This window comes from Zalophus californianus, chromosome 1, assembly GCF_009762305.2.
Source record: "Zalophus californianus isolate mZalCal1 chromosome 1, mZalCal1.pri.v2, whole genome shotgun sequence".
NCBI lineage: Eukaryota > Metazoa > Chordata > Mammalia > Carnivora > Otariidae > Zalophus > Zalophus californianus.
Genome location: NC_045595.1, coordinates 188,617,136 through 188,642,496, shown reverse-complemented (window position 1 = coordinate 188,642,496; position 25,361 = coordinate 188,617,136). Strand labels below are relative to the sequence as shown.

The window sequence follows — 25,361 nt, the reverse complement described above, 5'->3', positions numbered from 1 at the left end:
ACCGACTGCAAAACTGTTTCAGGACTTTTATCTTCATGCTCATGTGATGCCTTGGTAATTATTCGAATAGTTTCTTCTTTCAAGTGCTTTGAGAAATCACTTCTTGATGGCTGCTCTAGATATTCTGGTTCTCCTGCTTGTGTTTCATAAGAAAAGAATCATTTGTGTATCTAATACCAATCACAGAGAGCTATCTAAAGATGAATCTGTTATTTAATTCTAATTCAACTTATAGAGTAACCAATTTTACTTTTATTTAATATACCACTCAACATAGAGCACCTACCCCAGAATTTGACCCCTCCCCCCCAAAAAAATCAGGTTCAATACTAGTCAATTACTGAAGAAAATACTCATTGTCTCATAGTCTATGGTTAGAAATTCATAGCAAATGTTTATGTCATGATAAATACTAAAATCTCATTTTGGAAAAGCATCAGCATTGTACCAAAAAAGAAAAAAAAAAAAAAAGGATTTAGTGTGTATAACAAGCCTGGTCTGAGTTTCCACAGAGAAGACAGCAGCTGTTTCTCTGGCCACAAAATCCTTTTTCACACCTCCCTGACCAAACCTAACCCTGAATGAACCCAGCCTTCTATCTTTTCTGAACCTTCCCTGGTAACTGAGTGTTGTCAGAGGAAAAACAATTGCAACCTGGCAAACTGATACTAATATAAATTCAAGACTTCAAATACCATCCTTGCAAAGAACTCCCAAAGTTTCATCTATCATCTAGGCTCTGAGCTCCAGACCCATAGATGCAACAATGTACTCTGAACATCCCACTAGATGCTTTACAGACAACCCCAAATGCTTTATATAAGTGGGCCTCTGTCTCTCTCTCCAACATAACTTTGTATCCTGTGCTCTATGCTCTTTTTCAGGTTATCTAATACATCAAAAAACAGGTTTTTCCTTTCAACCTTCAGATCTTCCACATTTTCTTCCCTCTGCCTATATATTCAACCCACTCTCAGTCTCCCAACTAAGAACTTCAATATGTCTTTTTGTTTAAATAACACTTCCTTACAAAAGTATTCCTGATTATAACAATTTTAGAGCAGGGTTTCTCAGCTTCTTGGCACTACTGACATTTTGGTTCATTTTGATTCCTTGGTGTGGAGTGGTCCTGTGCTCTACCCCCTAGATGCCAAGTGGTACTGTCCCTTCAGGTGTGACAACCGGAAATGTCTTCAGTTTGTCAAATGTCCCCTGGGGGGCAAAATCACTCTCAAATGAGAACCACTGCTCTAAAGTAACTTATTCTTTCTTTTTAATAGCACTTTACCACAATTATGACTTAATTAGTATTATATTTGTTTCAAGCCCATATCCCCTGCTAGACTAAGAATCTCAAGAGTAGAGATGCTATCTCCTTTTTGTATTGCTATTTCTTCGACACCGAGCATACAATAAGCACAATGGAACTTAATGGAACAAATGAATTAATAAGTAACGGATATAAGGAATAAGAAAGTACACTAAAATGTTCTACAGTGTTACTGGGATTGGTTAAATGAGCCCTTCCAAACCAACTGGCTTGACACAACAGGACTATTGTCATCCTTTCAATACCTGATTTAAAAAAAATAAACTCTCAAAGTGAAATATTATTCAGTAAGAAATACTATAATTTCAACATATATGCATGGGGATACATCCATCCAATAAATTTTAATGAAGTATTTAACTATGTGCCAGGCACTAAGCTAGACAATGGGACTCCCAGTATGAACAAAGCAGCCAGTCTCTCAAGCCATGAAGCTTAGAGTCAACCATGGAGAATGTCATTAATCAAAGAATCACACATGTGAATTGTGACAATATTATAATAATACATGCTAGGAATAAAATGGGGGAGCGATAACTTAGATTATGGAATATGAGATAAACTGACTTTTTAGGATCATGGGTTGATCATCCCTCATGGAAGGATGATCTGAAAGAAGGCCAGTGTGGCTGGACTACAGTGTAAGAGGAGAGATATAGCAAGAGATGACAGGGGCCAAATCAAAGGGCCTTTGAGTCTAATTAGAAGTTTTGAGGATAAATACAATGGCAACGTGGCAAGTTGTTTTTCTTTAAGATTTTATTCATTTATCTGAGACACAGAGAGACAGAGCACAAGCAAGGAGGAGGGTCAGAGGGAGATGGAGAAGCAGACTCTGCTGAGCAGGGAGCCGGGAGCCGGATGCAGGACTCGATCCCATGACCTGAGCCGAAGGCAGACATTCAACTGACTGAGCCATCCAGGCACCCCGTAATGTGGCAAGTTTTAAAAAAAAAAATTATTATGGCTCCAGTGTGAAGAATGGATTAGAGAGGAAAGTAAAACTACAGGTCCGTGAAAATACTAGAAGGTACCAGAACAATATGAGCAAGAGATGGTGGTGCTTTTGGAGAACAGAAGCAGCAAGAGAGGTAGAGAGAATTGGTAAGATTGAAGCTGTATTTTGGACACAAAGGTTTGGAGGCTGATGTGAAGATGACTAAGTTTTTGTCATGAGTAACTAGGATGATGGAGGTAAAATTTATTATGACAAGGAAAACCAGAGGAAGAAATGCTTACATGTGTACGACAAGAGGGAAGTTTAAAGAAGTCAAATGCCCTCATTTCTGTATTTCCTGACTTTGTACTGCAATGTTCTTTCAGTGCCCTGTATGGATGGATAGGGTAAAGAAAATTTTAGACTGTAACTCCAGCTGATAGCAGGATGTGAACTTAATGCAATGAGGGCCAAGAAATCCATCTGGCCTGGCACTGGTCTAACACACTGAAACATGGATAGTCTATGTAAAATAAGTCCTTAGGAACAAAAGTAATTTTATCTGATCAATACAGTAAAATATATCTTAGGTCCCCAGGGTCAAGATTCCCTTCCACATAGGGATTTGAGTCCAAAAAACTTATGAGTAATGTTGAATGATCTTGCCTAAATGTCATACAACAGAACTTTCTTCTAGAGTTTTCCTTGTGTATGTATCTTCCAGGGAACTGACATTTGAGTGGTGCTGTAGTCACTAGGTGAACCTATGAGGATTTAACATCTGGGAGTTCAGAAACAAAAACCCAAACTTCAGCCAGCACGTTTATTGAGCCTGCGCCTTTTATATTAGTAATGAAGAAAACTGACATAAAATTCACTCACTTTAAGAACTCCCAATAAAATCAGATAATTATATACTAACTGGTCCCTCAGCTTAATATATTGTTCAGGCTTCAATTTGGAATACAGCTGGTGATTACCAATAATCTACGGAGGTATATAATATCCCTGTATCTAAAGTGTCTCACATCATTTATTCGTCCTATGAGTACTTCACTGAGATTTTTAAATGGTTATCTCCACATAAGAGATTTTCCAGCCATGCTCTAGTTCATGATGTAGAGGCTTCATTCACCTATTTGGACATTAAAGAAGACCCAACATTCTACGAGTACTCTGAACCTGTTCCTTTGGTCCACCTTCACAGTGAGTAAGGGATTGGGAGGGCTTGGGAGTGTTCTACTTGTGTATATTTCCTGTTTATGCTCTTCAACATTTTAAGAGGAGAGTTAACTCAATAATCAATTGGCTTTCTGTTACAGCATAAGAACCTTTTTTTCTTTTTGTTAAAATTTAAATTCAATCAATCAGCCAACATATAGTACATCATTAGTTTCAGATGTAAAGCTCAATCATTCATCAGTTGCGTATAACACCCAGTGCTCATCACATCACATGTCCCCCCCTGTTTTAAGATTTTATTTATTTATTTGACAGAGAAAGAGAGAGGAGCACAAACAGGGGGAGCAGCAGAGGGAGAGGGAGAAGCAGGCTCTCCACTGCGCAGGAAGCCCAATGCAGGGCTCGATCCCTGGACCCTGGGACCATGACCTGAGCCGAAGGCAGACGCTGAACCGACTGAGCCACCCAGGTGCCCCTCACATGCCCTCCTTAATGCCCATCACCCAGTTACCCTATCCCCACACTCAGGATCTTAAATCTACTATTTAAAAAAAAGAAAAAAAAAAAGGAGCAACATCTCCTCTTTCAGAAATATTTAATACCTTGCCTTACTGAGGAGTCTTACTTATTACATTCACATTTAGAAGACTATTTAAAGAAGATTACTTCAAAGACATGCGGAACATTCATTTCTAGAAATGTATTTAAAATCAACGATTCCCCAAAAGCAGCCTATAAAGAGCCATGGTAGGCTGGCTGTGTAGAATTACGAGAGAAACTTTTAAGACTTCAATTTCCTGGGTACCATCACAAACAGAATTGTGGGAATGTGGGGAGGGGGGGTAGAGGCTTAGGAACCAGAGTTAAACCTAAAATTTACCTAGGACAGTGCTACATCTGTACCACACATTTTTAGCCTGCTTCTCTAATGTATCGTTATTTTGGCTAGACTTTTAAAATGTCCCATACAATGAGGATCACTTAAAGGAAACTCATTATTGGAATCTCCATAGGAAATGAATTCAACTCAGAAAACATTCAAGGGTCATCTACCATATGTCATTTATTATGTTAGATTCTGAAGATATAAATAAGAATATCATTTCCTGCTTTAAAGGAACCTGAGAAATATTGATGATATTGTACATTCTACCAGGTCTTACTCTCAGGAACCAGCTGTACTTTCCTGGAATATCAGCTTGTTTTTAACTTGTAGACAGTATCTGTAGAGAAGTCCCAGAGCCAATTCTGCAAGCCCCCTCTAGGTAAATTTATGAAATCTTATGGAATGCATTCCATACCAATATTAACCTGTTTACCTTATTTTTTCTACCTTTTCAAAAAAAATCGGATATGCTACACAGGTTATGAGGACTTCAACAGTTTTTCCAGAAACAATAGTGTACTGCATGTTAACTAAAATTTAAATTAAAAAAAAATAGTTTTTAGGGGTGCCTGGGTGGTGCAGTTGGTTAAGCAAATCTGCTTGATTCCCTCCCCCCCACCCCCCTCACACTCCTCCCCTCCCACTCGTGCTCTCTCAAATATTTAAAAAAAAGTTTTTGAATAAGACAGGAGAAACACAAGTAAAAGTGCAAAGCTCTTCTCTCCTTCTGAACAATTTCTCTGTTTTATAAATATAGCTTGGAGCCATACTGTTTAACCAGAGGTACATCTCAGAATTATCTGAAGATCTTTTTAAAAATATATATTCTGGACCCTTCCTTCAGAGGTTCTGATCCCAGTTAAGTCTTAGGTGATCTTACTTAGGTGGAATGTGCTGTTTATACTCACAAAAAAATTCCCCAGGTATAGACCGTATACACCGTAGTAAAGAACTGTTGAATAGATCTCTAAACATAAGTGTTCAGTTAAGTTTTTATTTGCAGTAAGCACGTTTAAGGAGGTAGCATGAAAAGGACCAAATAATTTTTGGTTCCATCATTTATTACTTAGTTTCAGTAAGACAAGGAATGGTACTAGAGAAGTGAGGACTATGGATTTCTTGGTCACATGTAAGCAGAAGTGGAACAAATACAGATTTTAATTAATACTATATAAATCAATACTCTTATTTGGAATCACTCAGAAGAAACTGATTTTAATTGTTCTCATGTTATAGCTTTATTGAGAAGATTTTTGAGGAAAGAAAAATCACTCTGATGAATTTTATGAACAAGATTTCCTCATATCACTTCCACTAGTCACTCGTAATTCTAGTGCACACCTGAGAGATTTAAATATAGGTTCTCTTTAACATGCTGAAAATATTATACCAAACTGAGCAAATTACTTTGGAAACTGTGAAGAGAAATAAGATGACATGGGCATTAAAGTAAACTTTCTCTACTAATGATTGGGGAGATAAGTGGTTCCAATAAACATTAATGAGTTCCCTTATACAACTGTGGTATGTTAAATTGCCCTGCAACAGAGGATGGACTTCTTAATAGGATATATAAAACAATACAGTAGTAGAAACCAATCTTTTAAACAATAATCTCACTCCTCAAATTTATAGACTTAGCACATTCTATTCCTATGAACTCAAAAGTGTATGCTTCTAGCAATTCTATAGGGGACACAATGTTTCCAATTCAGGCAGTTATTGCCACTACTTTCTAAAAACCTAGTCTGGAAGATAATTATCATAATAGTTATATGTGAGTTGACCATTTCTGTCTCTTTATTTTTTAGTTATTCTGATTCCTCTCAGGAATACATCTCCATCCTCAAGTACTTTTTTTAAATACTAAAAAGAAAGACATGAAAATATATGCCTAATACCTACTCCCGGTTTTTTTTTAAATTACAAAACAGCATTTAAAGTATATGGTAGGAAGTATTAATCAGGATAAAGGGTATGGGGCATATAGATGTGGCCTTTTATACAGAGAGAATATAAGATAACAAGTGTAAATGGGAGGGCAAAGTTGTCTAGTCCTCTCAGACAGCAATATTAATGGGGAATATGTATTAGTTTGAATGGAAATAAAATGTGTTAAGTCTGTAAATTTAGTCTTGTGAGAGACAAGATGAAGAGAAGGAGACCGTACAGCACTTAATATTTTGGTGCCACAAAATATAAGTGAGCCAAGAATAGAGTTGGAGCTTAACCAATGAATGTAGGATTCACCTTCATCTGAGTGCTTAGGTACGAATATCACTTATGCCAATTAGGCAGCCATATCCTCCCACTAGTAAGGTAAGAACAGACACATGCAAATGGTGTGCATAAAAGTTAGTGGAAGTATAACAAAGTAGCTCCATTGGGGTTAAGTTCTGGGGATCCGTTTGAGAAGGATATGTACTGAAGACAAGTGATGAAATCACAAAGGGATGGAATTGGCTCAAAAATGAAAAGAATTATAATGTATATATTGTGATTTGAGTACAAAAATCTCTTGATATCTACTGAGTCATTTCCTATGGAAGTAGACGAAGTCACTGTAAAGAAACTGCATTACTGTGAAACCACAGACCTTCATGTAGTCTACAAAGTGGCTCTTAATGTACGGAAAGAAATACAGTCCTGCATCATGGTAGAGCTTACCACACTACAATGGTGGCATTCAGATATACTATATTGCATTTAAGTGTCATAATATTGGTATCTTTGTTGGTATAATACCATTATCTTGGTCTTTTAAAAATTCTGAAACAATGCCTGTTAACATCAAGATCAAGGACTCAACTAATCAATTTATATGAAAACAAGTTAACAAGTCTGGACAGATCTGTGTGTGCCTGCTTTATTCACAATACCAAATTGTGGTACTATACATCTTCCATTGAGAGAATAATTTCTTCTAAAGTTCAAATGATAATGCTAAAATTCACCAAAGTAATTACTCCTGTATGGGAACTGGTCTGTAAAAGATGAAATTAAACAAACATCTAAAATGCTTTTTTTTTTCTAAAATGCATTCTTAAAAAATAAAAAAACAAAACACACAGATGTTGCATAAAAAGGCCATTCAAAAAGATCCACTCAGAGTTATAAAACAGACAAATGAGTTTGACAAAAATATGTTTATCTCTTGCCATTCCTCCAACTAGTACAGAGAAATAGCACTTTTTCACAGTAGAAAATATGTCGCCCTAAAATATATTAACAACTCTGTGATGATGAAAGTAATCTTTAAAAAAAAAAAAATCAGAAGACATTTTATTTTCAATTTTGCTAGAACATGTTTATTCTTGTACTGTTTACTCTGAACATTTTATTGATTTCATCAACTAATAACTTTAGAATATTTTAAGTATTAGTTTCAGCTAATTTTTTAATTTTAAAAATTCTGAAAAAATCAAATAACTGCTCTATAATAATAGCATAATTACACAAAATATTACATAAAGTATTATACAAAATTATACAGATATACCAATAATGCTATTGATAAATTTAGTCTTGTGAGAGACTAATGCTATTTTGTTCAAATGGGAAATTACTAAAGTTCACTCTCTCGATAGCTTTAGTGAAAAAGTTTGGATTACTTGCTAGTTTTCATGGCTTTTCTAAGCTTCTGGCCAAGAAGGGTCAGACCCAATCAAAATGGGCAGGATGGGTAGAGAAAGAGCAGAATCATCTCATTTAACTTGAAAAAGGTATATATGAATACAGCAGTGCCTGGCAAAGGGGTAAACTAAATTGTTATCTGTGGCAACTCAGAGGAGTGATGGAATTTCAGATGATTTTTACTGTCTTCTTCACACTTTTAACATAATAAAGTTCTTTTTTAAATGAGCATATCTTATTTTTATGATAAAATATCAGTAATAAATATATTGATAATAAAATAAAATTTAATCAAAATGTACTAACCTGTTGTTACAGAAGACTCTGACTCCCTCAATTTCTGAGATGCTAAAAGTTTTTCCTGCAAAGCTTTCTGGGCAAGTTGCGCATCCCATTCTTCTAGTTCTTTTTCAAATCGCTGGTTGTCTTCCTCAACAAAATCTCTTAAATCCGGTGGTAATGTTTCTATTCCAACAAGAGCCTGCCCAGTTTCCTTATTTAACTCCTCTGCAAATCATATTTCAAAAACTAATATAAAATTAAGAATTAAAGGAAAAATGCAAAGCTCAAAATAGGATGCATTTCAAATGGGATTTAAAGCATGAATTATTACCATTTTAACAAATCAATATTAAAAATTAAAAGAAAACTCAAACAAATGCTTGGATAAGCAATGATGCAAATATTTGATAATCTATTATAGGAAATGTTCTCAGCTTTTTTTTTAATCTCTGGATTAAGAGAGTAAAAATGAAACAGGATATAAAGCCAAAATCATTTGCTACTCAAATATTGACATAGTTCTACATTTTCTATTTTAAGAAAATACTAGATATTTATTCATAAAATAAAAATCGCAAAATGAGAATAACTCATAACCTTATTAAACTCAAAACAGAACTAAAATTCTTTTTCATCCAAAGCAGTTAAGCATAGCAATATACTTATAGGCAATTTGAAAACTAATCAATATAGCAAAATTTTCAAAAACATTACAGAAGTAGTATTTAAGAGAGTTACTGAACTTCTACTGCACACATACAAAATACACTGTAGCTTTCCATCATAAGTGGACCACCTAGCTAGTGCTGCTGAATGGTTAAACACAAAAGGAAAGTTGATTTTTATCAGTTTCAACAAAACTTTATTAAGTTACTTTCTACATGCAAAGCCTATATTAGAATATAAGAAATAAAATGATTAAGACATAGTATGACATGGTCCCTGGCTTTGAGAAGGTTAGAGTGAAGTGGAAAAGACAAGTTGACATATAATTCCAACACACGTAAGTGCCCCATAGAGGTAGGTATGCTATGAGAACACAAGGAGAGGTATTTTCTGGTAGAGGTAAAAAAAAACCTTGGCAGAGCATATGACACCTGAATTGAATCTTGACAGATGAGCAGAAATTAGACAAAAGAAGAAAGAAAAAAGAACATTCCCTCCAAAAAATAAAAAAACAAAAAACTAAAGTTATAAATGTGTGCAATCATTTGGTGTGAAGAGAATACAACAACAAGCAGTTCAAATATCAGTAAAGTATATATAGTTTGAAATGGACAATGGTTATAAATGAAGCTTGAAAGACAGAGGCCAGAAAATGGAGGCCTTATATATTAGGTTAAGGAGCTTAAATATGAGTCAGTGCATGATGTGGTCCTTAAAGGGATTTTGGCAAGGAGAAATAGGTCAGATTTGCATTTTATAATAGTTACTAAATAGTTAACTTTGAATACAAAATATTCCAATTGTCAGCCCTGATTACATTACTCTTTAATTCCAGTTTCTCACTTATAATAAGTCAACCGCATTTCCTAATCATAACCATCACCCTCTGAGTCAATTACACTTAAATAATCACACCAGAGACCGGCGTCACATAAAAGAGCTACTTATTTAAAAATATAGACTACCCTATATATTTCATGTGCTTACCTTTTATTAAGAATTGTGCCTTATCATTTATGTACATTAAACAGTATGCACTGGCATTTCTATAACCACCAAAAGAGTCCCTCACTAGCTCTTCCCATGATGATTTTGTCACAGCAATATCATTGTACTTCATCCACCTGTTTTCACGATGATCAAAAATATATGCCCAGTAGTGCCCGGCATTAGCTTGGCCTTCATGAACTAAAACAGCATGTAAGCGATAAGGAACCTAAATATGAAAACAGAATAGTTAAGCCACAGTTAAGTAGTCTATTAATACCACATTCCATGAAACCCATAAACTATCTGATTGAAGAATACCATAGAAAACTGGCTGTGATTACAATTTTGAAAAAAATACACTATGAAATAAAAAGGGGGGAGATAAATAAGTTAATGACATGTAAAGCAGGTGTATAAATAGGCTATTTTTGAAACTCTGAAAATATATTTCTTTCAAATGAAGAACTTATGATGAATATTTTATATATAGTACATGATTTGTCTAAACCTTCACAATTACAACTTGATGACTGAATTAGCAATAGGGCCTACATAATGTATACCGAAAGTTAAAATGTAACTGAGCCCTGTACTTCTCTCCCCATCTTAACATCCTTAAATAACCATATAATTTCTCCCATAGGACTTTCTGTAAACACTAAGACCTTCTGAAAATTTTTGCTAAGTTTTACTGTAAAATAATAAAAAAAGTAAACAATAAATATACTATGAGAATACAAGTCAATGTTAATATGAAATCTTTAAGATCAGCAATTTTATAACAAAACATTAGGAAAAATTAGCTTAAGAATTAGGTTAATCATACAAATAAAAATATGTAATTTTGACAGTCCTTACCAACTTAAAATTTAACTTACTTGGATCATAGATTTGTCAGAGTACATTAGTTCAATTGTTCGATGGATTCTGGATATGCTTTCCTGCAAATCTAAGGATAGAAGATGTCATTTAAAATGATTAACATCAAGTACGTCTCTACTAGACATAAGATAGTAACTAATGGTTCTCCTACCAATATGTTAGAGGAATAAGGAAAAATTCCTAAAACTGGTTGTAAAAATATTACTATTTGGAGTCTGTATAAAATGAAATATAGTTCTCCTTAATAAAAAATACAGCACAAGCGCATAATTAAAAACCAAAACAAATACGATTCACTTAAAAATGTGCCGAGCCTATAAGTGAACTTTATTCAAACTATAAAGGAAAAGTGTCAACAGAAATCGAACATAAAGCCCCTTACATATTTATTTAAAATAGGAAAACTATGGAATGAAATAAAATAACTTTGCCACAAACCTTCTATATACATATATGTCATTGAATAAAAATCTACCACAATCACCAATGGAAACAATGTTGAAACTCCCATTACTTATTACTTCTACTTCCAGTAGAAATCCATTCTACAAAATTATTCACAGCTATATTGCCCATGACAATAAAAAAATTAGAGACAACCTAAATACCTATTAATGGGGAAATGGTTAAATTATAGTATAACCTATACTATGAAGCCATTGAAAAGAAATGGGAAGAAACCATGAAAGACTACGAAAAAATACCAGTGACTTCAGAGTGGGGAAAGACCTTTTTCTGAGCCTGACAGAGAATCCAGTAACCATAAAGGAAAAGATAAGATTCTCTCCCCAAACTTAAGAAAACCTACATTATAAAAACAAAACAAAACCAACACCAAAAAAAGTCAAATGATAAAGACAATTAAGAAAATAATATCTATAGCAAACACTATAGGCAACAAGTTAATACCCATAATATCAAAGTTTCTATTGAGCATTAAGAGAAGGATAAATAGTTCGATATAAAAAATGGGTGAATGTCACAAGAAATTTATAGAAAAACAGAATTTCACTCAAAATTAAGGAAATGCAAATTAAGATACTAACATACCATTTTTTTCAATGTTCAGGCTACCACAATTTTAAAAAGCACCCAAGGCTAAGGAAGATGTTGGGAGTCAGGCTCTTCCACACAGTTAGTGGGAATAAAAACTGGTTCAATGTTTTGGAGGGAAAATTTTAAAACAGTTAAAATTTAAAATATATACACTTTGGACCAGAAATGACACTTCTAAGAATATATCCTACTCACAAAAGTGTATCAATATGTATGTAGAAGGTCAGCACTATTTGCAGTGAGTATCAAGATAGAAATTAAATAAATTACACCCTACTCAGACATAGGATGTAATTATTATTATATTATTATTATACAATAGTTTAAAAAACAATGTTAACAGCTAACAACAGGGATAAAAGAGAAGAAACAAATATTCCAAGGAAAATCTTACCCAATCCATTGTATTACTATGGTCCAAAGTATTAGGTATTAAGGTTCCTACCCTTATCAGATGAATGTCTCTCAAGTTCCTCAAACTTAAAATGGCCAAAAGTGGACTCATCTTATTCCTACTTCCTCCCCTGAGTTGGAGACCTGCTCACCCACCAGTCTGCCCTTTTCCAAAGTACATTCCATCTATCTATTCATACCAGCATGAGGAACTAAGGGAATAGTCCCTAATTCCTCCCTTTCTCTCGCCTCTTGTCAATGACCTACCTCTGTCAGTTTTCTCCAAAGAGTAGATCATATCCGTTCATTTCTTTCCTCCCTCAATGCCACTACCTTGGTGTCAAAAGCTTCCTAGCTTCCACCCTTCAGAATGTAATCTTATAAAAACAAACACAACCTGCCAAGTCCAGTAAAAAATTATTTAATACCTAGTACAGTGTTCAGGAAACACAGTGTGCTCAATAAATGTTTACTAATGAATTCAAATGTAAAAATATTCCCTTATATATGAAAAATACTAAGGGAAACATTTACAGCTACTAATGCTAATTGTTAGTTGCCATCATGCCCTATTTACATTACATTATATTATATTAGGACTGCTCTTTATTTACATATTGTCTATAATGAGTCAAGTTGGGCACCTAAAATCCAACAATCCATATTGTTTAAACTAATTCCAATCTTTTGGTATAAAAGAGTAGCTCCTAAATTTTTATTTTTTCATAGGATAAAATTAGATGACAGCAATAGGATATTATATTTTGCCATGTAAGGAAAAATTATAATAAAATCTACCATAAAATACTAACATCACTTCATTTAAAAAAAGAAAAAGGACATTTTAAAAACAGTAAAGTAGCAAAGATATAATTTCAGAATAAAGGAGAGTCCCTTCCAAGAAAGGCCAGATGGCAACTTAACACCAACACATATACACAACACACATGTACACTCATACTCCCCACATAGCACTGTCCCCATTTTTCTTATTTTGCTACATGCCAGTTAAAACACATTACAGACTGGCACTGAGCTCACAGATCATATCTGGAAATCTCTGTTAGGGCAGATTTAAAATTAAAATTCACATTTCTGGGGTGCCTGGGTGGCTCAGTTGGATAAGCATCTGCCTTTGGCTCAGGTCATGATCTCAGGGTCCTGGGATCCAGCCCGGCATTGGGTTCTTGGGCTCCCGGATCAGCAGGGAGTCTGCTTCTCCCTCTCCCCCTGCTCATGCTCTCTCTTTCTCTCTCTCTCTCTCAAATAAATAAAATATTTTAAAAAAATAAATAAAATTCACATTTCTAATTCTTAAATCTAAAAAAAATGTTTTATCACTTTAACTCATTACACAAACATTAGGGAGAGGATATAATTGATAAATACATAATTTAATTGCATGAGGTTTCACCAATGGAGTAGCTGTGAATACCAGTTTGATATAAATTTAGAGCATTAGAAGAGAAAATCAGACCATCTGCTATGTCATTAATCAACTAAGTAGTCCAGAGAAAATCTGTTGGTCTCTCTGAATCTGATATTAAGATCATAAAAACAGGTAGTCAGGCTAGTTTCTGTTATAGAAAACACTTTCTAGGAAAAAAAAAATACATTATAATATTTACATATGAAATCCAAAGGTGATTTCCCTTCTTAATTTTAATATTATACATATCCATCTGAGGTGACAGCAGCTCTGCTGTGAGAAGCTTCTTACCTCTGGTGTCATTTTCTATTTCTGTCCTCCAGCGATGTAAACAGCTTTCTAGAACAGAAAGCTCTTCTTCTGTTATGTGCCTTGGTGCTGGATGCATGGGCAAATCTGGGGGTATCCGAGACTGAGTGAATGGTTTATGTATTACTGATCTCGATGAAATCGCAGCTACTGATGTGGGTGATGTGCTTGGCAGTTCTGAAGAAGGGGCTCCCTGTTGTTCTGTTGTGCTATATTTTTAAAGCATAAAATATTTATTATTAAACTTTCCAAGTTGAAGCTCTGGACAAAAATTGTGCCAAATACATAGCATTAAACTGGCTTATAATTTCAAAAAGAAAAAGCCTTTAAAAAAAGAGAGAGAAATATGTGGATTAATTTAATATCCAATGAGATTCTTAATATATGAGAAATTCATTATTATCAGGATGAAATTGTGGCTTTATAGAAGAAATAGTTTCATCATTTCAATAAATCTTATGTATACCAGAATTTTAATACTGATCAGTTTACATTACAGGAAAAACTAACTTAACAATATTTTCATGGATAAAAGGTGGAAATCTATACCAAAATAACACATAATTCTGAACAGAAAAAAATACGAAAATTTCAATCCACAACCATAAAATCTGTTGAAACAGTGAACTAAGAAAGCACCCAGAATATACACAATCTTCTAAGTGAATCTAATATGTTTAGAGCCCACTAAAATAAATCATAATGTGCATTTTATGAAACCCTCTTTAAAGGCATCAATTACATTACTATGTAATACAAGTAACATAGCTGGCTCTGAAACAGGAAAACTTTTTACCTTGGTAATGTCTGTGGTGTGGAACCACTAGGTGGGGAACTAGCATCAATATCCTCAATGGGAGATGTACAAACAGGTTTACTTGAAGCAAATTCCAATGCATACTGTAGAACATCTACCAAGGGGAATCGTTTGGGACCCGAACCATAGCTTAAATATCTGTTAACCATAAAATGCATACATGCTTTTAGTTGTATATAAAGCACATTTCGTTGTTTTTAATAACTGTTATAAAACATGATAAAAACACTTTAATAAATCTTCAACAATGCAATTAATTTTGCTTTCAAATGAAGATGTTAAAACTGAAGATACATTCAAGAAATAACTTAAATGTTCTCCAAATTAAGGAAAACAAAGTTGATTACAACTGAATGTGTCTGTATCCTGTTACAAATTTTAAATGCTGCTCTAAGGTGTAACCCAATAGGAAAATGAAAACTGACAGTTCCATTTCCTGAGACTATTTTTATTTTTAGATCTGTCATCTGGTCTCATGATATACTAAAATACAGATTAATCAGAGTTTGCAAACTGGGATCTCTCAGGCCACATTTTAGCCTGTAGACTTCTGTCTGAATTACAGAACATTTGACTGTCTAGATTCCAGCGTCTTCTGGGAAACTATCAAAAACAGTGAGAGATATTCACACATGGCGTCACACATGATACCACCCGCTAAGTGCAGATGGTAAGCACTCCCTCTCCACAGGGATATGCACTCTAGGCTCCCCTTGCCCACCAGCTTACACCTGACTTGCTTCTCTTCTTAATAAAGTCTCTATGAGGCCCTAGTAGGTATGTGAGTTTTTATCTTCTGTATCAAGGAGAAAAACTCAGTCACCATTCATTTTAATGGAAATCTCAAGAGTGAAGTTTAATCTCATACAAGAAGAAACCTTAAAATTTAGATTAGTTTAACTTTTTTTTTTAAATAATCTCTTCACCCAATGTGGGGCTCAAACTCATGACCCAGAGATCAAGAGTCGCATGCTCTACTAACTGAGCCAGCCAGGTGGTCCTTTTCTTTGGATTTTTTTTTTTTTTTTAAGATTAGTTTAACTTTGTACGTCTTCTCAGCACCATGAGCATTACCAGTGGACAATGAAAATATTTAATTTTAAACACTAAGATAATCACTAATGCCAACTATGAATTACTTTAGTTTCTAACAAACTCAGAACTAAACTATACAAGCAAAATATGAATCCAAAGTGATTACTACTAGATATATAAATCACTCAAAGCAAATTTAAAATGAAAGATTCCAGAGAGTCACTAAAAATATGACTTCCTATAGTTAGCTCATAATTTCATAAAAGTTACAATACCTTTCTAGTCTTTGTTGTAATACTGTGAGGTAATCTTTTAGTCTCTTGATTTCTTCCCTCTTAATTCTTGTTATTTCTCTGTTTCTGTGCATATATCTATCAGGAAAAAGACAACATTACCATTTTAAATAACATGGAAATAGATACAGTATTAAGTCTAGCCAACACAACAAAAGATCAATTCATCTAAAATTTTACAGTGAAATATCAGACAACACAAGAGTATTCCTTAAAATTCTTAACAATTGCAATACCAATACAAAAATAAATTTTTAACTTCCTGATAACATTTTTCCCAGTAACTATACTTTTCTAAATAGAAAGAGAACTCCATTTTCCTTGACAAATAGTATTATGCAAAAAGGTAAGGATTAATTCTAAAGAAATTAAGCAAAATTTTTCTCTAAACATAATAACAACACTTTATTTGGTTACTAAACAGTTTCAAAACTAAATCATGCTGTATACCAAACCATACCTGTCCAGATACAACACCTGAGGAAATTCTAATTTGTTGTGAATTTTTTCTGGTCTTCCCAATGCCTGATTGAATTCAAATCTTGACAATTCAAATGTTAACACAGGTGGTAGTTTGGTGAACCAATGCTGAAAGAAAACAATAAAAAACCTTACTATCACCTTCTGTTTCCTCCACTGCAGTATTAGGCACATGGTGTCAGCCCTGGCATTTTTATATGTATCATCACAATGCTGACACCACAGACACATGCGAGGTACGCAATTTAAAGTCCAACTTCCTCCCAAAACTTTTCCACACCTCTTGAAAATTCCAAGGATGGGAATAATACCCACCCAGGGGAAAAAAAAAAATTCTAACAACTCTCCTTCTTCCACAATAATTTTTTACATTAAAATTTCTAACCTAAAGTGACAGACATTAGTTAAAATTATGGCTTAGTAGCTCAAATTTTCTGGTTTCTTCAATATTATGTCACTATTACTACCAAGAATGGTACATATACTTATTAATCAACCACAGTTCAAAAACCTTGACAAAGAAACTTATAGATGTAGTACACACACACACACAAATTTATTTTTACAGCATAAATGATCACAATTCTTACTAAAAACTAGAAACTGATATTCCCTTGTTTTAAATTTAATTTTCCTACTGGAATTCTGACTAATTTAAGAAAAAGATCTATTACTAATATGGAGTTTATACTAATGGTAACTATATTTAAAATCTTTTTAAATGACTAATGTTTAACAAATTGAATGCCTCATTGCTGTGAGCCAATTCCTCCAAAAACTGGCAACTTTTCAGTTAAGCATGAAATGTAATAAAACTACAAAGGAGAATTATTTTCATAAAAAAGATTCCAGTTTTACATAAACATATTTTTATTTTTATTTTTTTTAAAGATTTTATTTATTTATTTGACAGAGAGAGACACAGCGACAGAGGGAACATAAGCAGGGGGAGTGGGTGAGGGAGAAGCAGGCCTCCCGCCGAGGAGGGAGCCTGACGTGGGGCTCAATCCCAGGACCCTGGGATCATGACCTGAGCCGAAGGCAGACGCTTAACAACTGAGCCACCCAGGCGCCCCTACATAAACATATTTTTAAAGAGAAATGAACAAAAACTCATGAATCAGCAAATACAGAAGTATAAAATAATGTAACAAATATTTTTAAATGCTTATTATAAACCACATAATGTACTACTGTAAAAAGTAATTGCCATACATTACATTGTGTGTGATATTTTCAAGTGACACAAAAGGCCACCACACAAATATCAACTAGCTAAGAGTACACTAATTTAAATTCAAACATCCAAAAAAAGCAATAACAGTACACATTTGGCAAACTTGATTTGACTAAAAGCTTGAAAACTGCTACTTTTCTCTAAATAAAGCTAATAAAAATAGTTATTCAAAACTATTTCTCCCTCCCAAAATGCTAAAGCTTATGTGAATTGAAATTTCCTGAGTTAGACTTGGTTTATCTTTAACAAAAAGTCAAAGTTTAAGAAATGTGTTTTATATGGCTATTAAAACTGAAGTTTACTAGAGAAAGTTACAATCTCAGGAAACAAACTGAGGGTTGCTGGAGTGGCGGGGGGTGGAAGGGATGGGGTGGCTGGGTGATAGACATTGGGGAGGATATGTGCTATGGTGAGCGCTGTGAATTGTGTTAAGACTGGTGAATCACAGATCTGTACCTCTGAACCAAATCATACATTATATGTTAAAAAAAAAAAAAGAAGAAGAAGATAGTAGGAAGGGAAAAATGAAGCGGGGGAATCGGAGGGGGAGACGAACCATGGGAGATGATGGACTCTGAGAAACAAACTGAGGGTTCTAGAGGGGAGGGGGATGGGGGGCTGAGTTAGCCTGGTGATGGGTATTAAAGAGGGCACGTACTGCATGGAGCACTGGGTGTTATACTCAAACAATGAATCATGGAACACTACATCAAAAACTAATGACATAATGTATGGTGATTAACATAACATAATATAATAAAATTTTTAAAAAAAGACCTAGTATCAGAAGAATCTCTTAAGTTTTGAAATTTCTTGAGCAAAGTCTGCTTATTTTTTTTGTTCTCACAAGGCACTGGTAAGAATTTTACTTAATTCTAATACACACCTAAAATTAGTATTAAGAATTAGACATACCCCAAACATATCACAAAGAAAACTTTTGATGCCTTAGGATAATATTCTCTACTCCATTTTATGATACTAAAATAAGTAAGTAGGTTTCAAGAACTATCACTTTCATATTTTATTGCAGTATTTTAAATGTCACCATTAAAATTAAATAGTTACATACTTTAATTCATGGAAACCTACCATGGCCAATAGAAATAAAATCACCCAAACTGGGGGTATCCTTCTCGGTAGACCATGAAAAGTCCAGGAAATAACTTCCATACCTTAAGAAAGAATGTTCATAATAGTTATGTACTATGTCTCTGTTGTGAATGTATTTCCTTTAACAGCAGTGACAGTTTTTTCCTACAGGAGTGGAAGGATTTCACTTTCCTATTCTAAAGCTGATGGGGATAGGAAGAGATAGCCGGACATTCCCCTAATTCATCTTAGAAGGTATTATGGGTTTGTCTAGCTCTGTGATTTTAGGATTATAAGTATAGCAGTATATAACTAGAATTTTAAATATACAACAATGAGATGTTCTTCTTTCAAAATATTATTTTTCCATTCAATAAAAAACTATATTTGCTTCTCTAACTGGTATGCCATGCTGTGAGACACAGGTCATTAAAGGTAAGTATCATGCTTATGGTCTCCATGTCTCTATAAACATTTTATTATTATTTATTATCATATTATGTTATATAAGTAATAGATTAGGGCAGTTAGTGAATAAAAAAACATAATCAACATGGGCAACAAAAGTGCTCTCAAACTTATTATGACTATAAATCTAACTTAGCAGAAATATTTTCCAGAGAGAATTAATCATCTTTATGAGTTGCAACAGCTGATTTTTTATTAATATGTTTTAAATACTTTGCTTTTGTGAGACTACATGAATGCAGGAAGCAGGGGACAGAAAATTCAGACCTACCATTTCAAATTGCCACAGAACATCAAACAAAACCAGGATATAAATCAAACACAAGAAGCAAACAGTTCCTATCCTAACCTGAAAATTCGTTTTAGTCATTTAATTGGGTTCACCCATTTGCCCTTTTACTCTAAAAGATAAATTTCCCATATAACATCTACATATATCTAATATAGTACATGTAGGTACTGTTTCTCTAGTTTTTAAAGTTCCATAAAGTTTCTTTTAGCACTTTGACTATAACTTAGTACAACTTTGTGAAGGGAAATTTGGCCGTACTTATATTTTTAAATGAGTAGGTCTGATGACCAAAAAATTCCACTTCTGACTATCCTTCATTCCTAAGTTCTCAAGGGTATTTATAGAAAGACATTCCTTGAAATAATTCTTTGTCCAACCACTGTCTCACACAAGAATGAAATAAATTTAATTTTAGAAATACAGGCTATGTGATACTATGCAGGTTTTAAAAAGAATGGTGTAAAGCCATATATATTGATGTGGAAGGATGCTCGTGATATACTGGTGAGTGAAAAATGCAAGTCACAGGACAGTATGAACAAATACAAATACTTATATGTGCATAGTGATAGTCTAAAAGAAAATGTACAATAATTACTAGTAGTATTCACTACCTGAAATTTTTTTGCTCCAACAGGCAATCAAGAAAAAAAAAAATCTCGGGGCACCTGGGTGGCTCAGTTGGTTAAGCGACTGCCTTCGGCTCAGGTCATGATCCTGGAGTCCCTGGATGGAGTCCCGCATCAGGCTCCCTGCTCAGCAGGGAATCTGCTTCTCCCTCTGACCCTCCCCCCTCTCATCTCTCTCTATCTCATTCTCTCTCTCAAATAAATAAAATCTTTCAAAAAAAATTCTATAAAAGAAAAAGAAAAAAAAACTCCAGGTTTCCTAGAAAGTTTGATCCATCTATAAATTGCACACCATTTAGTTCAAAGTTGTAATTTAGAAAAACATTTTATAAGTAGTTATCTTACATTTAATCATTTTTAATTTATTCAGTTGTCTCTTGGTATGGCATTCCAGAAATTTAAACTCTTATAGGCCACTGGATATTTTAACATGAGTGATTCAGGAGACTATAGAGGTTTTCCCAAATTACTTAACCAGAGCTATTTCAGCAAAAGAGATGTTTCCTGTATCAAAGTAAAATCAGTAACTTTTACTAAATAATAGTTTAAGAGATAAAAGGTGTTATCATCAGGGTCAATGTTAATTTACAAACAGGCCTAAAATGTTACTCACTGGTGTTTATAGATACTTAAGAAGAAACAGAACAGTTATCCTGAAGGACATAATGAAATAAGATGATAATTTAAATACACTACTAAAAACTTTTAAGATAGTCTACTGTAGCCAGTGAGTTTCTTAAACCAGGCTGAATTATTATTGAAACTATTGTGTCCTACAAATCTAGGCAACTAGTATTAGGAATACAGGTAAATGAATTTGCTCTTATTAAGACTGCTTACAAACTGCTGAGTTCAGAGGAGACAAACCACTGTTTCTGTTAGGCTGGATGTAAAAACCTAGGCAGAAAATATATATGGGCATTCAGAGTATGAAGCCAAAGATGGAGGGCAAACTAGATTTTTTTAAATAAATAATGAAATTCAGATTCAATATAAGAAAAACATTTTTAAAAGCTGGGAATACATAAGAAAGATTATTTACAAATAAACCAATGTATATTTCACTTACAAGCTACTTTGATAGTGTAAGGAGAATGCCATCCCTCTTTTTCCTGCCCAAACCCATCTTTTTGTTCAATAGAAAAGAGATCACACTTCAGGCAGGGGGTCTGCTTTCCTGTTCCATTATGGGATGCTGAGAGAGTCCCAATCTTTAGAGACCAATCAGTAAAATAAATAAGCTTAATTTAAATATTCTTAATTGGAGGTCTATCTGGGAATCACTGGGGAAGCTCTTGGGCCCATGTACCACATTCCTACCCTATATTCAGATTTGACAGCTTTGAAGTAGGGCCTGGGCATCTGCAGAGAATCACTTATGTAGATGATCTATGATGTAGAGAGAAAAACTACCTCAAATATTTTCTCTCTCTTTCCTTCCCTCCCCCCTCTTAAAAAAAAAAAAATGCCAGAAAATAGTAAATGTAATTTATTTTTTTTGTTTGGGTGTATAAGGGAAGAGAAGGAAATGAGGATGAAGTTACAACAGGAAAGAGTTAATTATATCTTTTTTAAAAAGCACATATTCAGATAAAAGCAATTTATTTTCAAAGACACAAGAACTCAGTCCCTGTTTAGAAAAACACAGAGATATCATCACCTAACATTTATTAAGCCCCCATTTGGGGATAAAGTCCTCAGAAACGTTTTTGATAACACTGAGACATTTCATTCATTCAGTCAATAAATATGAATAAATATGTATTATGTAATTCTATTTGCAGTCACCATACTATCCACTAGAGATATAATAGAGAATGACAAAGATGAAGATCCCTACCCTCATGCATGGAACTTACTTACAAGTAAACAACTATCAGCAACTGCTTAATTAGAACTGATTTTGGAGGAAATGGTCTGTCCTTTGCCTTCCATTATAGTAACACATAAGGATGAATATACGTGTGGGTGGATGGAATACAGATGAAGCTAACAACATGAATAAAGAGAGAGAGATGGGTGGCAAGACAAGAGACCAGTGGAAACAAACAGGTTTATATTTTTTAAGGTTTCTTTCTTGAAAAAGCAAGTTCTTCCATCTGCCCTTCATGCGATTATACAGCAGTTTTACAAAAAAAAAAAAAAAAAGGAAACTAGACAAATTCCAACACTATTTGATTTAAGTAACATATGTCTATATAAAATTCCACCCTAATTTCAGTGTTTTTCTTTTTTACTTCCAGGACTAGCACGCTACAGCGACTGGTACCTTCCCTAAAAAGTCTAAACAGCCTCAACAGTATCCTAAAAGAGGATTTTAACAGAAATTTTTAAGCTAAATTGTTAAGTGAGAATTTAACATAGATTACAGACATGTTTGTGCCAGTTTCCCAAATGTCTAAACTACCATAATTAAATCCAAACACATCATCTGAGTATTCTCTCAGTTATTAGGCAGCTATATCATTAGGGCCCTAAATTGTGCTTTACCACACTGTTAAGAAAGACCTAGGGAGAGAGGAATAGTGAAGAGGCTAAACTCACCTCTTGGCCCGATTTTCCTGAATTCTCTGAATGTAAGGACTCAATTTCTCCTTCAATCATAGCAGCTTCTAGGCACTCATGTAGATCTTTGAATCCATTGACCTGAAGTGGGTACTGACCAAACATTTCAGTATTTTCGAATTTTTTACCTATAGGAGAAGGGAAAGTTACCTGTTATTCAATATGGCCTTTTAGCCACTAAAAGTAAATGTGTATAAGAATTACCTCCTGAACCTGAAAACCGTCACTCTATGTTCCACAAGGTACTCACTGTCATTTCCTTGTTGGTTTATACATGCACATATGCACACTCACATCCAGCCATATGTATCAATTACACACCTTATGTATGTAAGTAATCACATGTATGTGTGTGTGTGTGTCTGTGTGTGTGTGTATATATATATATTCTTTCAAAAAATACCTCCTAAGGACAGAATACTATGCTAAACACTAAGAATATGTATAGCAGTGAACAAAAGAGATATATATGGTCCCTGAGCTGAGGAAATTCTCAGCCTCTTTTAGAAGAAAAGCATTACATTATATGTACATTAACTGTACATATAATTATGAACAAAAAATTATTTATCCTTTTAAGTGTTATAAAATGTGTGGTAAGACAGTGCTGTGAGAGGGTATAAAAAGGAGAGCTAACCTAGTCTTTAGGGCTGGAGGGTAGAACAGGGAAGACTTCCATAGCAAAATGACATTTACACTGAGACTTGAACGCTGAGGAGGAGTTGGCCAGGCCAGACTGTCAGGGTGCCGGAGAGAACTCCTGGCCAAGGAATAATACACAGAGACTTTAAGGATGCAAAGAACATGGCCTGCTTGAAGAATTAAGGGGAGGACATTATAACTTAGGACAGCAATGGGAAGATGACAATAAAGAATTAGGTAGGGGGTCAAAATCTACCAAGTATTATAATAAGCCCTTGTTAAGAATTTTTCTTTCTTAGTATATTCTGATTAACAGAAAGTCACTGTGAATAGTTAAACCTGGGAAGAAGAGGACCAGATTCACGTCTGTGAAACATCCTTACGGCTTCTGTGTTAGGTGGAGGGTAGGAGACTATTATAGAATCCACCCAGAAATAGAGGCAGTGTGGAGCATGGTGTTAATGGTAGAAGTGTACAAAAGCAGATGAAATTACACAGACATTTATACACATATTCAGGAAGGAGTAAATATGATTGACTGGTGGCCGGCTCACTGGCAAGATGGGAGGCAGAAGAGTAAGGAATGCATCAAGAATGATACTCGATTTCCATCATGAACAACTGACTTGAAAGGCACTCCACTAAAGAGCAAGAGGAGAATTTTTTCCCACTTGTTTTAAGGTAGTAGTGGCAATCATTGTTTTAGAATGGCCCATGAGATTTCCAGTTGAGAAGCGAGTTGGATATGAGTCTGTAACTAAAATTAATCTTCTGGTCTGAAGCTGTAACTGAGAGAATCGCTGGCTACTGACAGCAGTTAATCAAGGGAGTGAATGAGACTGCCAAGGGAACTGGCAGACAGGAAAAGGCAGGGGGTATGAGCTGAGGCCCAAGGATCTCCTACCTCTAGGTAAAAGAAGAGGCTTTAAATACCACAGAAACAGGAAAAGAAAAAAAAAAAAAAAAAAAAAAAAAAAACAAGAGAAAATGGTGCCACAGAAGCCAGGGAAGTGTTTTTAAGGACAGAATATAGGAAAGAGGAAAAGGAAGAGAGAGTAAATAGCATGAATAGTTGATAAGAGTTCAGTATGAGAACTGAGTGGGATCTGGCAGCCTTGAACCCATGTTGGAAATTGATAACCTTAGAAAGATCCCTTTTACAAGGGGTCTGGGGCCAGAAGCAATAGTGGGATGGGTTGAATAATGGGGATTTAGCAGGTAAAAACAAACTCCTCTCCTGAAGGTGGCTTAACTGAATAAGATTAACTGAAAAAGACTGTGTGAAAGGAGTTCTTTTTTGTTTAAGATGTGAATTACCAGACCATGTCTAAATACTGTTGAGGAAGACAGTAGAGGGCGAAGATGAAGATACAAGAAAAAAGCAAGATAATGGAGAGTCGGGTCTGAGTGAAAGCATGCAGGGATGAGATTCTGAGCACATATAAACAACAGCCTTCTGATAGAAGACTGAATAATTCATTATTATCTGGAGGGACAAATAAGAATGTGGTAGAGGTACGAACGGATGGAAGTTGTGGAGCCTGAAGCTCACCTATTTGAGAAAGTTGTGTTTTAAGTACTATGATACAACAAAATTGCAAACACAAAATTAGATTCAGGACCTTAGGACCTACGGCTAGATTTCATTAGCTTCATGGCAAATCCATAAAATCTGTGGGAAGGTCTTTCTCAGAAAATGAAGAACCAGAGAAGTTAGATTAGAAGTAGAAAAGATAAAAGTCATTATTGCAGAAAATGGGATAGAAGACAGTGATTTAACAAAACAAGTATGACTGCCACTAGTGTTACAGGATTCGGACCAGTGAAGCTGTTATC

General features: G+C 34.5%; 1 protein-coding gene across 4 annotated transcripts in view; it reads right to left on the bottom strand.

Annotated features, from left to right (window-relative positions):
* The window catches only part of USP25 (ubiquitin specific peptidase 25), a 127,689-nt gene that overhangs the window by 29,504 nt on the left and 72,824 nt on the right, over nucleotides 1-25,361 (bottom strand). For 3 of the 4 annotated variants that reach the window (XM_027582611.2, XM_027582615.2, XM_027582614.2), the window contains 9 exons: nucleotides 22,863-23,011; nucleotides 16,581-16,708; nucleotides 16,103-16,198; nucleotides 14,772-14,930; nucleotides 13,958-14,184; nucleotides 10,785-10,855; nucleotides 9,904-10,132; nucleotides 8,275-8,475; nucleotides 3-136 (listed from right to left, as the gene is read on the bottom strand). In XM_027582611.2, coding sequence (XP_027438412.1) covers nucleotides 3-136; nucleotides 8,275-8,475; nucleotides 9,904-10,132; nucleotides 10,785-10,855; nucleotides 13,958-14,184; nucleotides 14,772-14,930; nucleotides 16,103-16,198; nucleotides 16,581-16,708; nucleotides 22,863-23,011 — 1,394 coding nt within the window. The remainder of the gene's footprint in view (nucleotides 1-2; nucleotides 137-8,274; nucleotides 8,476-9,903; nucleotides 10,133-10,784; nucleotides 10,856-13,957; nucleotides 14,185-14,771; nucleotides 14,931-16,102; nucleotides 16,199-16,580; nucleotides 16,709-22,862; nucleotides 23,012-25,361) is intronic. The other variant, XM_027582612.2, reaches the window with a different exon arrangement.